Genomic DNA, 16,766 nt, shown 5'->3' with positions numbered 1-16,766 from the left:
TTTTAAAAAAAAAAAAGACAGTAATTCTCTCTTGAATACCATTCTGAACTTGGATTCTCCAACAAGACACTACTTAGCACATGTGTATAAAGTTCCTCGGCATTAACTGGAATTTCTCCCCATAATTTCCCTGATTTGCCACTGAAGGGACTCCTGAATCTCCTGAACCATCTCACCTCCACATCTCAGTACTCACTATGGAGAGTCGGTCTTTCCTACATAATCACCCCAAGAAAGTGGAATAAGAAAGGAAGATGGTAGAACTTAAGAGTCAAGAAAACCTCCATGCGACATTACCCAAAGCACATTCTACAGAATACTAATCCCAGGAGACACTTAAATGGGTGTTATTATTAAAAAGGCTTCCATGGTTAAACATGTATGAAAACATTGGGCTAAACAAAGTTAAATAATAGACCCTTTACCGTAAGCTTTTTTGGTTCTACCAGTGTATAACTAGGAATCCTAAAGGAGGGAGATAGAATGCTATATTTCACCAATCTGACCATGGACAGAGAATCCACAAGACTGGGCTTCTAAGGAAGCCTCCCCTGGATGTGCTGTTCTATTACCCTCCATTAGCACTGAAGCATGAGCACTTCCACATGGGTCATCAATTATCAGGCAAATCTCTCTTTTGCCCAGAAATGGGTCCATAATTCCCAGGATCTTTGTCCGCATTGGGCAAAAAGACAAGGCCTGAAGCCATGTGGCCAGTGCTAGGTGGGCTGACCAGCACCTACTGGTCCTCAATAAATACCACCAGACAGAACAAAGACATCCATGGTTCACAAAGTCCTGTGGTATCTGCTCCATGCACTCCATAAAAAGAAGGCAACCCTTTTCCTGCAAAGTCCTACAGAAAAAAATAGCAGAAATGAATAATAAGGCAATGGGAGAACAATGTTGCTCTTAACACACTGAATAATTCATGTCGACCAGGTGGTTGCCATGGACAAAGAGCTCAAGTAAAATCCTGTCCCCCATTCCTGAGCCCTGCATCTGACCCTGTGTCCAAGCCAAATGCCTTGGGACAATGATACCGCAATCATGGGTTTGCTCTCCACTGGACCTCTCTCCTACATGGCTGAGGTCCACTCCTTGAGCCCCAGCACCTAGACAATAGATGCACGTGATTAGGGAGCAAGGTCAAAATATATGCACCAGCAAATCCATCACTGATGGAAAAGAAATTCCAAGCCCCTGCTCCACAGAGAGGGGCATCATCTCCAAAGAAATACAAATGGCACCATTTTAGGACTAAGGGGTCAAGCTGCTCTACATAGGAAGCCAGAACAAGAAATGCACTCCCATCACCCCCTATTTACAAAAAAGATAAGATCCCAGCCCTCAAGGAGCTTCCTATGGCTGTCCCCAGTGTAAAATGTCAAGATGAAATAGAAAATGACCATGGAAAAGCCAGCCCTGCTCCCATGGCTCTATCACCACCCAGAGGTCACAAAAGCCAGGTATTTCTGGTGACGACCGAGAGGGATATAAACAGCCCCACCGGGGGTGGGGGTTGGGGGGAGCATAAGCAGCCGCATCGTGACTGATTAGCAGGCCAAGTCCCACCTCTTGGCATTAGGGGCAGTCCAGGCAAGCAGCATACGGTGCCAAGATTGCCATTCAAGGGGAGGTAAATTTATGAATTAGAGACTGGGTGTCAAAAGGACACCTGAGTGCAATAGGTTGAAGAGTAGGTTGAAGTTCAAGTTCAGTAGGTCGAGTAGTAGGAAGAACTTCACTCAAATAAATCTCTTAAAAGAACCAAGATGAACCTACTGGAACACTGCCAACAATAATTTACTTTCCTCTTGACCTTTCCATCTTGAACTATTCATTGAAATTTCTTGAATGAGAGCAACGAATGGTTGAGGAACTCTCTGAAGGGGTCCCATGGTGATCCCCACTCGGGAATGTTTTGGCATGAGATATCACATGCCAGAGGTGTCCAGCTATAGTAAAGGTGGAGGACGGCCACACCAAAAGGAAATCTTTCAGAGTCTTTTCTTCTCTCTTCATACTCCCTTTGGTCCACTTTGGCTATGTACTCCTGTGACTCCAGTTAGCATTCAGAAGGCGAAGAGTTCCAAATCAACATAGCTACCTCTCCTTGAGATATTATTTCCAACTACCTCCCAGAACCTAAACCCACCATGTCCAAAGCTGCACACCCCTCCTCCCCATTACCTGACCCTTTCCTGTGTTTCCCCACTCCGTTTTTACCCCTACCATCTATGTGGCTACCTGCAAGCAGAAATCTGGCATCTTTTCTGCTTCTTCTGTCCTTCCCACCTCCCACATTCTGTTATTCACCAGCTCCTCCTAAATATTTTTATAATACACCCACATTCATTCAATTCATGCATGCATTCAATTCATTCAATAAATAAATAAATATTTGCCAAGTCTAATTATGTACCAGGAACTGTTCTAGATGCCCATCTTTATGGAGTTTACCGCTGTCCATTCCAGTGAAGCCACCAATACCTCTGGCCCATCCTACAGGAAGCCTTCTCCTTTATTCCTGTCCAGTTCATTCCCTCCACTCAGGATATGAGAAAGTCCTCTGAAACCCAAGTCTGATCACTGCTTTCACCTGCTCAAAACACTTCAGTGGCATCTACTGCCCTCAAGAAGAACTTGGACTACCTCAGCATGACCTCAATAAGCAGACCAGCCTCTCAGTTTGTCCACTCTCCGGGCTCTGGCTTGTTCTACTTTCTTTGAGGTTCTCACTCTTCTCTGAGCCTTTCCATGTGCTGCTTCCTCATCCACAACCTCAAAATCATCGACTAATTCAGTCCTACTGCCCTTTCATTCTCTTACTTTAAACCTCATCCTAGGGAGGCCTTTCTTGACCCCAAACCTGGTCAGATCATGCAACACTCTGGACTTGATCATCACCAGATGGGACTGAGATTTCTTTTTAATGTCTGTCTCCTCCAGCAGACTGAGAGCCAGTTAAGACAAGGACCATGTCTGGTTCACTAGAATGAAATGTCTGACTTTGGACCTCAGCATAAGCAGCAGGAAAAGCAGAATCCTTACAAGGTGCACCTTGGGTGGTTGGATGCCCAAGGTGGGAGTGAGGGTGGGGATAGGGGAGGAAGCCAAAGACACCATCTTCGGTAATCACTCAGAACAAAGTTGCTTTAGTGGGAAACACCAGTGAAAAGACCCAGAACAGAATGTGATCGTTATTTCCACTTGCCTTGGCCAAGTCCAAGAACTAAGTCTTCTCAATTTAACAGAAACTTTGAGAAGTCAGCATTGGGAATGTCCCTAGAATAACAAGAATTACCAGCTTCACCATCACTTCTCTCTTAACCAAACTTTATTTATACCCTCAAATAAGTAATAGCAAATAGTTCAGTTGGGTCTAGGCTAATCCCAGAAATATACCCACCCTCTACAAGCAAAGGAAAATACAGCTGACATTTCCTCTTATTTCCTGTTAGCATCTTAGCACCTTGTTGACCTAGGGACAGGGTTTTCTGGAATCCTAACTAGGTCATACCCCTAGTTGCAGGCTATGTCAGGGATCAGGGCTATGTGACTTAGAATCCATGTTTAGACGGTGTCCCCAGTCCAGAAGTGAGTTCTGGCCCTGGCTCTACCATTAATGCAACTTGGTGACCTTGAGAAGGTTGTTTAGCCTCTCAGTTTCATTTCCTCAATCTGTAAAAGAGAGAATTTAACTAGATCATCCCTGAGGTCCCTTCTAACTAAAATTCTAGGAGTCTAAATCTGTCAAAATAACAAGATTCATTTAAAGGAGGGCAGCCAGAGGATATTCTTTTTCTTTTTCTTTTTTTCTTGAAGTCCTGACTTAATTTCTTCCCTTTTTACCCTTCTCTATGGCCACCATTGTTGTCCCTTGCCATTTCCACAAGAGGCTTGGAAAATTCTTTGACTGATGGGATAACTTTAGAAGTAGCCCTTTCTGAGCTCTCCAGTATTTGCACCACCATGAATCTGGTAGTTTATTTTTACTCCTTTTTTATATATTTATGCCTCACTTTAAAGGGAAATAACATGAATGTCCATAAAATTTTCCATTGATGCCTGATCTTTCACTGTGGACCTCCACATGCACGATATTTTATCACGAGTTTCCCAGAAAACAGACTCTGAGACACGGATTTGCATCCAGGTGGCTTATTGGGCATGTGATTCCAGGAAGTAAGAATGAGGGGCACAGGAAAAGAACCTGAGGAGGAAGAAGAGCCAAGACAATGAGGTATAACCAATGGAAAGTGGTGTTCAATCATAAAAAACATTCTTTGGAGTACATGAAATACATTTCCTAGCTATTTGCCCAGGGGACAAAAGAAGGAAGAGTTTATTCACCAACTCTCATGCCCCACTGACCCAGTGTGTTCATTTCTCTACACTCTCGGTTTGCATGCGTGTATGTGCCAAAAGGATTTCCATAATGCCCACACTGTCATATCAGAGAAGCCCCACAGTAGGAAGCTACAGACATATGCCATAAGTGTGAGGCAAGGCCCTTTCAGAATGCACAGGCCTAAGCTGTCAAAGGACCACTGCAATCACTGGACTAAGAGGTGGGACCAAGGGGATCCAGAGACAGGCTCAAGAGGTGTCCCATACACAGAGCTGTCATCACTGTAGAGTCTGCTTTCTCAACCATGGCACTATTGATATTGTCAGCCAGATAATTCCTTGTTGTGGGGCTGTCCCCTGCATTGTAGGAAGTTTAGTGCCATGGCTGGCCTCTACTCCCTGTATGCCAGTAACTTCCTCTCTCCCAGCTGTAGCAACCAAAATATCTTCAGCTATTCCCAACTATCCCCTGGGAGGCAAAGCAACCACTGGCGTAAAGTATTGAATATCCTATTTTTGTTACTCACCCGGTACCACTTCATTTCTCTCTACTTACATCGTATCAAAAGCTGTTCTCAAGTAGACCACTCAGGGAGATATTTATGTCTTATACCTGCATCTTAACTTTCGGGTCTCGCTGTGATATATTTCATGTAAGTAGATGATAATGCCTTAATAATAAAGAATGAGGAGATTTTAAATAGTTGATTTAAACAGTTGATTTTGATTAGTCTATAAACAGACTAGAGATGGGGGGAAATGCTGAAATTGTATTCTAGGATATAGTTAATTAAATCAGGAAGAGTTAAAATTTAAAAAAAAAACAAAAAACACCTTTTTTTCAAACTCTAAGTCTCCAAGTAAAGGACTCAAGATTTTTTGAGACAAGGATCTTTTCCCACAATAATGTACATGAGGATAGGGTCCTTATCTAATGGGACTCGTGTCCTTCTGAGAAGAGACAGCAGAGAGTTGCTATCTCTCTCTGCCACATGAGAACACAGAGAAGGTAACTGATTGTAACCACAGAGTTTTTAACAGATACCAAGCCTAATGTTGTTGATCTTGGACTTGCATTCTCCAGAATTGTGAGAAAATAAACTTTGGTTGTATTTAGTTATGGTAACCCAAGCTGATGAATATATTTGTCATAAATCCAGAATCTGTTCATATTTGTTTCTGAACTCCACTGCAGTGATTTATATGCGTATCCTTTTATCATTATTTCATTGTCTCTTTTTAATACAACAGAAATCATTTATTATTGCTCACGGGGTCTGTGAGTTAGATATTTGGGAGTAATTTAGAGCAATTCTGGCTCAGAGTTGTTCATGAACTTACATCCAATGTCTCTTGGGGCTGCAGTAATCTGAAGGCTTGAATTGGGCTGCGGGACCCACTTCTAAGGCAGCTCAACCACAAGGCTGGTAAGCTGGTGCTGGCTGTTGATGGGAGACCCCTTCCTGTCCACATGAGCCCCTCCACAGGGCTGCTTGAGTTTCCTCATGTTCCCTCAAAAATGAACAATCTGAGAGAATTAGGCAAAAACTACAATAACCTTTTATGACAGCCCCAGAAGTTAGTCACATAAACCAGCCTTGATTCAATGTAGAAAGAAATTACCAGGAGACCAGGATCATTAGGGCCATTTTGGAAGCTGGGTTCCAGAATTTCATTTATCTGAAGTCCAAAAATGGGCAAATAATAAACTATATTACTAGCGGGGAGCCTCTGCTGGTGTTAAAACTGTAGAAGGAAATAAGGCAAAGATGGCCATAAAAGTGGTTACCTCTTGAATGGAAAGTTGTGTGTGGACAAGGATCATTATTTGTGGGAAAAAGATACGTGTATATTTTATGCACTTTTACATGTATATTTTAAGTCAAAAGAGAATTGACATGAGAAACACAAAGTGTTCTTTTCTCTCTTATGCCTCAAACACAGATGAGGCTTAAAGTATGTTCAAAAGAAGAATAATAACAACAGTACAATTAACACTGATAATAACATAAACTTATTTAATTATGAATTAATTATTCTAGGTATTACAATGACTATTGGGATCTAGTAGTATAAGTCTTCCTTTTATTTTTTTCTTCAAGATTGTCCCAGCTAATTTTGCCCCTTTGCATCTCCATGTAAATTCAAGATGCAGGTTTTTAATTTCCACAAAATTGTATGCTGGGATTTTTATCAGAATTGAATACATAGATCAATTTAGGAAGAATCTGTCCTTTTAGAATATTATTCATCAATCCATAAACATGGTGTGTCCCTCCACTGATTTAGGTCTTCTTTGATTTCTCTCGGCAATATTTATAGTTTCCTATATAACAATCTTGCATATATTTTGTTAGATTTTTTTTTTTGCCCTGGGTTTTTCATGGTTTAATGCTATTTTAACTGGTATTTTTAAATTTTGTTTTTTACTATATTTGTAGCTGCTATATAGAGATATAATGGATTTGGGAGTACTGCCTATGTTTAGAGACCTTGATAAATGTACTCGTTAATTATAATAGTTCACCTGTACATTGATGGAAAAGGGATGGTTGTAAACAAAATGCCATTTTTACATTTCAAATCTTGTATTTTTAGTTTCTTTTTCATGCCGTATTACATTATCTATGAACTCAAGTACAAAATTAAATAGAAGAGGTGATAGTGGTCATCTTTATCTCATTCTTGATCTCAAGGAAACCTTTCAATATCTCACAATTAAGTATGATATTTGCTGTAGGTTTTTTGTGGATAATTTTTGTCATTTTATGGAAGATCCATTCTGCTCATATTTTGCCAAGAGTTTTTATTATTGTGTTACATTTTTATCAAATTATGTTTTCTGCATCTATTGAGAATATTGTTTGAGGTTTTATTTTATTCTGTTAATGTAGTTAAGCATATTGATGGATTTCTTAAGCTTAAATCAACCTTGCATTCCCAGAAAAGAATTCAAATTAGTCATGATGTATTATCTTTTAGTATACATCACTGGATTTTGTTTGCTATGATTTTTTTTTGAGGGTTTTTGAATAAGTGTTCATGATGAACAGAAGTTTTCCATCTTAATGTAATTCAATTACATTAAATTATCATTTTCCTTACTTCTAATGCCCTTGTCATGTCATGGGATCAAAGTCATGCTGGGATTATAAAATGAGTGAAAGTAGTTTTTTTTGTTTTGTTTTTTCTATTCTCTAGAAGAGTTTCTCTACGTTTGGTTTTCTTTTTTTCCTTAAATTTTTGGTATTATCTACCACTGAAGCTACCTGTACCTAGAATATTCTTTGTAAAAATGATCTAATAATTTTTTTTTAAGATTTTACTTATTTAGAGAGAGAAAGAGAGCACATGAGCAGGGAGAGGGTAGAAGAAGAGAGCAAATCTCAAGCAGACTTCATACTGAGCATGGAGCCCAATGCAGGGCTTGATCTCAAGATCCTGACATCATGACCTGAACCAAAATCAAGAGTCAGATGCTTAACCGACTGAGCCATCCAGGCACCAGTTTAATTTCCTTAATAGATGTAGGACTACTCAAGTTTTCTATTCCTTCTTGTGCCTGTTTTGATAAGTTAAATTGAACATAACATGACTTCTCTTTTGCAGAAATTCTGGGAATTACTTCCAGTAATCATTACTTATGTGTAACATCAAAATTATTAGGCCTAATGACATATGGGTGATATAATCTTTTCATTTACTCACAATTCAAATTTTTTTCCAGCAGTTTTTCTAAAACTTAAATCTATTATTTCAAATCACTCTTCCAGAGTAAAAAATTAATAATTAGCTGATAGTTGTCTAAGTGGCATAAATTTTCCATCAGACTTTTTTTGGCTGCCATAATTACACATAGAGGTGAGTTTTCTTTAAATATGTTCAGTCAACTAACAAATACATATTACAGTATATTAAAATAGACTCAAATCACAAAATCAGGTGGTAAATTCACTATACAAGTCACAAAATCAAGAATTTAAAAATTAAAGTAATTACAGATTACCTAAGCTAAGCACATCATTATTAAGACAAGGAAACTGAGGCACAGAGAAGTAAAGTGACTTATCTTATTTACACGGCCAGTAAAAAGCTGAGCTGGCATTCACAACCCAGGTTTCCTGATTTTTGCTCTGGTAGTCTTTCCACCACATCATGCTACCATTGAAACCACACATTTGAGAGATGCCTTGGTGGCTCAGTCAGTTAAGTGTCTGACTCTTGATTTCAGCTTAATGTCATGATCTCAGGATCACAAGATCAAGCCACGTGTCAGGCTCTGTGCTCAGCAGAGAGTCTACTTGAGATTCTTTCTCTCCTTCTCCCTCTGCCCCCCGCTTTTTTGTACTAGGTACTATCTTTTATTCAAATGAGGCAAACACCGAGGATCAGACAGATGGTCACATAGATGGTCATCTGCCCCAGGTCATAAAGCATAGTATGTACTCAATAAATATTAGCCAACCAATATGAAAGATAGAAAAGGCAACACTGGCCTCAGACCCAGTCTGACTTCCAAGCCCATGTTCTCAGCCATTCTTAGGGACCAACTCCATCCTACTAGAACAATGTGTTTGTCTTCCCGTCTCTCGCCATATAAATGGAAGCCCCATCAACTCATCACTCTCTCTCTTTCTCTCTCTCTCTCTAAAATAAATAAATTTTTAAAAACACACACATATTTTGATTTGGTATTAAGAATGTCTGAACATACACAATGGAATATTACTCAGCCATAAAAAAGAATGATAGCGTGCCATTTCACAACAACATAAGGGTATCGTGCTAAGTGAAGTAACTCAGACAGAGAAAGATAAATACCAAATGATTTCACTTGTATATGGAATCTTAAAAAAAAAATGAACAAACAAACAACAACAATGAAACAGACTCATAAATATAAAGAACAAACTCGGGGTTGCCAGAGGGGAGGGGAGCAGGGGATGAGCAAAATTGGTGAAGGGGGTTAATAGGTACAAACTTTCAGTTCTAAATAAATCAGCATGGGGATGAGAAGTACAGCACTGGGAATACAGCCAATAATACTGTAATAATTTTGTATGGTGATAGATTGTCACTACAAAAAAAAAAAAAGAGAGAGAGAGAGAGAATGAACATACTGAAATTTGAGTTCCACCTTTTCAAGAACCCTCAATTTTATTAAAAAAATAAAATAAAATAGGGCCCATATCATAGTAGGTAAGATTTTGAGACTTCATTTTGTATCTTTCGTTAATCACCTTGAATTCTGAATGACTGTCTTCTGGCCTACATTATGTTTTAGATGTCATTTCTCCTCAACTGTGTAAATATAACAGTTCCTGATTATCTCCCTATAGACCTTCTGCTACTCCATTTTGCCCTTTTGCTGCCACCAAGCTCCACCAAATGCTGCTAAAACTCCTTCCAAAATCAAAGTGGAACGATGTTTTGATTATACCAAGTACACTGTAAGTTCCCAGTGGTCAAGGATGATGACGTACACATTTGTATTACCTAGCATAATGTGAAGCACACTCAGTAAACACATAATTGACTGACATAGGTTTTTGGATAATCCAGGGCTACAAATATGGGTTAAGGGGACATCATCCCTAAGTTCAAATGTCAGTTCTGCCACTTATTACCTGTGTGACCTCAGGCAAGTTGCTCTGGGTCTCAGTTTCCTCATCTGTAAAACAAGGTTAATAATAGCATCCATACAGAGTTGTTCTGGAAATTAAATGAGATAATAATCTATTAGCACAATGTCTGGCCCATAATAAGTGCTCAAAAAATATTCGCTAGGATGAGATTCTATCATTACGATTATTAACTATTCCTATTCCTGCCATTCACCATAATTCCTCCTGTCCTTTTTCTAAGTGAATTGGAAAATTCCCCAAACCTGAGGGTTCAGTGAACACCTTTTTTTTTTTTTTTTTTGAGAAATCTATCTGCTACATAAATAGTAAATCATCCAAATCCCATTAACTCTAGGTCATTTTATTTAATAATCATATTTTAAAAGTTGGACAAATAAATAAATGGCAGAGCAATTTTGATTAAATCCTGTTTTCTCAATGGCTATTTGGAATACATCATTCATATGCAAGCCCCAAGAATATTGAGTAACAGATAAAATAAATAATGATCATAATGCAAACCACATTCTGATTCCCACTTCTCTGCAAGTATAACTCCATGTAAGAATTTTAAGAGCCAAAAAGTAACATGCTTATTAACTGTGGGTTACTCAGTTATATACATAGGGTTTAGCAGATCACGTGAATGTTTCCATATTCTCAGTTAAGCTAATTGTTCCTTAGAGCCCAGTTCTTATATCCCCTTAAGAATTCTAAGATTTGCCTGAAAAAATATATCATATTTCCATGACTATGACTGAACACAAATTTGGAAAGCTCACTGAAAGCAAACCATCCTAGAAGACAGGAAATGGTCATTGTTTTCAAAGAAAGTCAAGACGCTCCTGCACGTAGGGAATCAGGCTCTTAGGAGCTTGATCTCATGTCCCTCCACATAAACCTGTGTATGCCATGGGGACAGACCCTGTCTTTCAACTCTCCCATGGGTAGCGAGAAAGAAGAATATGGTCGCTTACCATTTGAGGTAGGAAAAAAAAAACAAAACACCATTTTATTCAAAACTGCCATATAAATGCATCTAGAGAAATAGATTCCCTCCTTTTTGTACATTTAATTTCATTTTAAAGTATTCTGGGACTTAGAGGGATTCTGGACTTGTGATAGGCAAGTTATATGCCTCTAGGGAAGCCTGTCAAAAGACTCAGATTTAAAATGTCATTTCCTAGATACACGGTGTTTTCTGCAGCAGAGCTCAGTGTGACTTTCACTAGGAAAAGTTGCTGCATTTCATTTTTTCCTCGTGAACAAAAAATAATTACAACAAGAGTTTCATTGATTTCTTTTTCTTTTTTTTTTTTAATTCTTGGGAGCAAAATGTCATGCAGCAAGTCTGAGACTAGAAGAGAAAAATCCTGGTTCAAGTCCAGTCAGCTGCTCTAACCAGAAGTAGGCAGGAGAGGCAGCATCAAGCCTGACCAACCACTGTACAGGACGAACGTCTGGTCAGTGGACCTTTACATATGGAAAGCAGGGAAGATCAATATAAAGTGTTTGTAAAAAAAAATCTGTATTTAAAATCCATTTCAAACGGCTTGACTTCAGTAGTCAAACCAGCGGCGGAGCGGGGTTGGCCTAAATATTTGGATGGAGACTCACTCCAGCACGGCCTTTACAGACCATGCTCAGAGTCCTTTTCTGGCACAATCCTCTTCCAAGGAAGTCCTGAAGGCCTGAAGCCTGTATTAAAATCTCTAATATGAGAAGAATTTCAGCAAGGTCACGATATAATTAACCCGAGTTATCTTTCAAAACTCTTGCTGATATATATTCTGCCACTTCAGACTAGGCTCACGCTGTGATTTTTAAAATTAGCAGAGAAGGAGGCTTTCATATTCATTCGCACTAAAAGGATAAAGGAACGTTTGCATAAAAAGAAAAAGGTGGTCAGTAGTTTCTATTATTCTCTTATTCTTTTAACAGTTTTTCTTGTTGTTGTTGTTTTTTTTAATGGCGTCTCTATATGGCAAAGCCTTATTCTGTCCACTTGCTAGTCTGCAGAAAAGTCTTAGTCTTATTTAAGGATCATGGTGATTCCCTTCAGTGCTTGGAGAAAAAAAAAAAAAGGAAAATCAGGGCTATTATCCTGTGTTTATAACAAGTCTATTACCATAGTAACGACTGTGATGTCACAAACCCTACATTGAGGGCCAAATTCTGTCCCTGACGGGGGAAGGGCAGCTTAGCCTTGGAAATCAGACAAAACTGTACACAAACATGTGTGGCCAGAGCAGGGACAATGCTTGTGGTAATCACCAAAGCCCAGGGAGCTCTCTTTCTCTGAAGAGAAGGCGGGGAGCAGGAGGAGAAAAGCAATTCCCCAGGCCCACAAATAACCTACACCCACACTTCTGGATGCAGCTGTGCAAAAGGAGAGGAGAAATCCAAGCAAGTGTGGTGTCACCATGTTCCCCATCCCAAGTATTCCACTGGGCCCACTGGCTGCCAAACATGGATGGGATCCAATCTGAGCCCGCCCAAGCCCATGAAACACACTCTGGAACCGGTGTCCAACCCGATGGAACCCTCTGGTACCTCAGAGGAGCAGTGACTTGCCTCATGATGGTGAGCCCTTCAAAACCAAGCTGGGGTTTTAGTCCCGCTAGGTCATCTCAGTTCACAGAACCACAGATCCTCAGGTTCAGAGAACGCATCAAGTCTCCCAGAAGGTGGGGACTTGAAAAAATGACTGTGTACCTGTCACTGGGGGATCTGAAGTAGCAAACTAGTAAGGACTCTTATTCTGATGCAGTCTAAGCAAGTTTTGTACAAATACGCTGGAAAAGCAACTTTATATTAAAAGGAATATTGAATCAGGAGTCAGAAGACATTGGACTAGTCTTGGCTCAAGTACTTAGAAGCCACCTGATCTTGAGAAAGCCATTTAACCTATGTGACCTTTAGTTTTTTTATTTAGCTATATCTAGTACACTATTTCCCAGACTCACTGTGAAGATCAAATCACATCAAAAAATGAATGTGAGTGCGCTTCATGAACTATAAAGGATTTAATACAGACATAAGGTATTATTATTGCTGGTATTGTCACATGGCCAGTTTATGGCAGAACGGGAATAATTTAAATGTTAACAGTTATTTTCTTTCCAGGAATCCAAAACATACATATGCTCCCTGTCTTCCCCATCCCGAGAGGTGGACAGTTGCATGATATGGTCAGTTCTAAATTATTCAGGGGCTGATTATCAAGGGGCCTTTTACTTCTAGCCATTGTACCATTTATTAGTTTCCCTTAGGAATGCCAGTGTTAACCTACATATAGCTATAACATTGATAGGGAATGTGTCTCAACTCAGTTACCCTGAATAACAACCCTGGCAAAAGTTTTAACAGAAGGAGAAAGTGAAGTGATTAATTAGATAAAGTTTTTAGGTAATCTGTGGGCCTTACTTATCCATGGATAATCATACACATCACTGTCATAAAGCTATAGTCAAACTCTGACAGGTTGGGGCTAATCCAGCCAAGATACTAGCATTTTCTCAACAACAGAGTGGCCCATACTGGTGATGTATGTGCAGTAGGAATGTGACTATCAGCCATTCAGTCAGTTTTCAACAAACATTACTGGAGCACCTACTATGTGCCAAAACTCACCATACCCTGAAAACCCCACTATCTTCCTATCCATGTTGCTGTCCCTTATGATATTATACAGAGCACCTTGGCAAAGCTCATAGCCTGACTCTCAGAAACTCAATCCTGAAACTTTTGCCAATCTTACCCTAGTGCAAAAATCAGCAACCTCTGGTTGTCGGGCCAGACTCTCCTTCCTGCCTTTTTTGTAAATGATATTTTATTAGAACACAGCTACACCCATTTGTTTATGTACTATCTACAACAGCAGAGTTCAGTAGTTCTGGTAGAGACAGCACAGCCCAGAGCCTAAAACACTATCTGGCCCTTTGTAGGAAAAGTCTGCAGACCCCTGCACTAGATAACGTGACTGAATCAAAATTCATCTCTCCTGTCCATGTTTCTGTGTAGGGATTAATGGAGAAACCTCCTTGAAAGCAGAGATCCTTTCTGTATCTTAGTCTTGTCATATAGAACCTTGGAGAAGCACAGAGCCAAGGTTTAGAGCAGATACAGAAAATTAAACACGTCCTTCCCTACATTTTGTTTTCAACAGATGAGTGCTTTGGGGTTGCATGAAGACAGCATAAAACCACTGGTGTTGAGTTACTTCTGGCTTCTAATTCCTCCGAGTTCCTATGTCTAAGACTTCCAAGGCTCAATCTTTGGCCTGTATCCCTTTGCATATTTTTTTCCTGATCTGATGTGGAATTAGAGTTAAATGGGAGCTGTGTGCTTGAATTCCACGTGGCTGGCTCAGCAGGAAACTCCAGGGCAGGTTTTTTGGCATGCCAAGCTCATGTTAGCCTCAGCTATGCTAATTTCTAAAGCTGTTTGCTTTGCTCAAATAAATCTTAGAGGGGAATTTGCATTTGGATACACACCTTGTTATGCACAAATTATGTGCATGATAATTCTGGGACAGACTAAGGACTTAAAAAAAAAAAGAAGAAGAAGCATGGTGTTTACGGAATGGCTTTAGTGTCATGGGCACTTTGCTAGGTGCTTTACATATATTTTCTCCTCTCACAGCCATGACAATCCTGTGAGATGAAACTGTGATCCCCATTTTACAGATAGAGAAACTGAGGAGGAGAGAGCTTATATAATGTGTCCGTGTCCACAGAGCTGGTAAGTGATAAAGCCTAGATTCGAGCCCAATTTGTCTAAATCGGAGGCCAGTGTCCTTTCCACCTAGACACACTGCCCTAATGTTCCCATTTATCATTACCACGCATCCAGGCCACTGGACACTCACTGGAATATGAACTCTATCTACATTTACAAAATTAGTCACGCCGCCCCTTCCCAGTGGCCTGTGCAAAGTTATGTCTTTGGTCCTTCAGAGATACACCTGAGTCCCTCTGCATCAGAAAACAATCAACCAAAGGAAAATAGGGGCATTAAAAAGGCAAACTATGTGATACACAAATTACATTAGAAATTAGCAGGCAAACACAATCTCAAGTGATTTTGATATGTAAATGGATTTTAAAGACATTCTCTCTCGAGGACCTCGATACGAAAGGACACTTTTTACTACTAAAATGTAGTAGACTAAGCAAGGGAATGTACCCACACTATGAAGAAAAATGTTAGTAACTCTCAGAATATGGTGTAAATACATCTATAATACAAGCCCAGGAATTTATATCTACAAATATCTTCACTGTTTATGGAAACATAACCACACACTTATCTCCCCCCCAACCCCCCAAAAAATACAAACATTGCTTCAGTAAGTTATAGTGAGTACTGCCATCAAAACTTACTATTTATCATTGTTCAGCTCAATATACAGAAAAATAACCACTGTAGCAATTAAGCATTCTAGCGTAACTCCAGCATTTCACAGCAAGCCACATACAGTATCACTGAACTTCTCTCTCCGTATGGAGCACAGCTGTAATATAGCTTGTGCTATCACATAATGCTTAACTCATTGCCTTGCACCTTCACACACACGCCATCTGATCTTCTGGAAATATTAAAAAACTGATTACGTTTGCATGCAAGTGAAATCCAGACATCCATTTTCCTTTAAAGCTCTCAAAGACAGTTTTCCAGGAATTAGAAAGAACTCTGTGACGGAGATGGATAATCTAGGTTATTTCTAAGAAGGGCAGCCCGCTCAGGAGACCCAGCCCCTCACAATGCCACCACACAGTTCAGTCAGTCCGTATATAAAATTATTTCATCCTTTTTTTTTTTAATTTTTAACAGATGATTTCAGAGGAGGAAAATTACTTTTTTGTAGCCAATGGTAGGAAAAATTCATTTGGTTGAAAGTAGATTGGGGACTTGGCCTGAGTTTGCCTAACAGAGTAATGAATGTTACTTTAAATAACACATGCACGAACGTGTCTTGTCTACAAAGCTCCTAAAAACAGTCTTTTCCAAAGGTACCTTGGGCATGTAATAATTCTTTATAAGGTAATTATAACTTTCTAGGACTCGTTCTCATTGGAAACCCCAGTAATGACTTACCTGCTGGTGGCTTTATGAAAGGTGGAGGAATTAAAGGTACAATAATGGGCACATTGCCATGATCCTTGGACCCTGCAGGTGAGTCACTGAGTCCATTTCCTGTGGCAAGCCCAGAATAGCCTGTGCTTATATTGTATGGTGAAATAACACTGTCCTCAGGTAATTTGGGTTTTGGCAAAGAATTTTCTGTAAAAGAAAAAAAGATCACATTCACTATTACAAAAGGGCTTGTTTTCCTTGTGACCACATTTTCTCAAGTCAAATGGCCATGTAACAAAACCAACTTTTCCTTGCAGATCTTTAAACACTTTACCAGAACTCCACAGACTATCCTGGACCTTTTCAGTTTTGTTAACCCTAAATTTTGAGGGGGATCCTTTACCATTTGGCTCCATTATGATAACAAGTACCTCAACTGCATCCTGGTGATGCATTTTAGCACTGGGAAAACCCATAGAAACCTGAGAGGCAATTAACCTTTTCCAGGTACAAAGTCACATCTAGCATCACCCTCCGGCTACCAGCCAAAAACATGCCCCATCCAGTCCTATCACTAGATCCCACTGTATTAAAAAGTTTGGTCATAATATAACCAAAAGAACCCATAAGAAAGAAGCAGATTATTAGAAAGAAAACTTGTTTCACAGGGTAAACATTAGTATCCATTAACTATTAACAAAAATGAAAATA

The 16,766-nt window shown here is 39.5% G+C and overlaps 1 protein-coding gene across 2 annotated transcripts in view; it reads right to left on the bottom strand.

Moving 5' to 3' along the window:
• The window catches only part of SOBP (sine oculis binding protein homolog), a 163,444-nt gene that overhangs the window by 129,864 nt on the left and 16,814 nt on the right, over nt 1-16,766 (bottom strand). For both annotated transcript variants that reach the window (XM_047733768.1, XM_047733766.1), the window contains exon 4: nt 16,077-16,262. In XM_047733768.1, the coding sequence (XP_047589724.1) occupies nt 16,077-16,262 (186 nt within the window). The remainder of the gene's footprint in view (nt 1-16,076; nt 16,263-16,766) is intronic.

This window comes from Lutra lutra, chromosome 6 (assembly GCF_902655055.1).
Source record: "Lutra lutra chromosome 6, mLutLut1.2, whole genome shotgun sequence".
NCBI lineage: Eukaryota > Metazoa > Chordata > Mammalia > Carnivora > Mustelidae > Lutra > Lutra lutra.
Note: the sequence above shows the minus strand (reverse complement) of the source record. Positions and strands in the feature narration are given on the sequence as shown.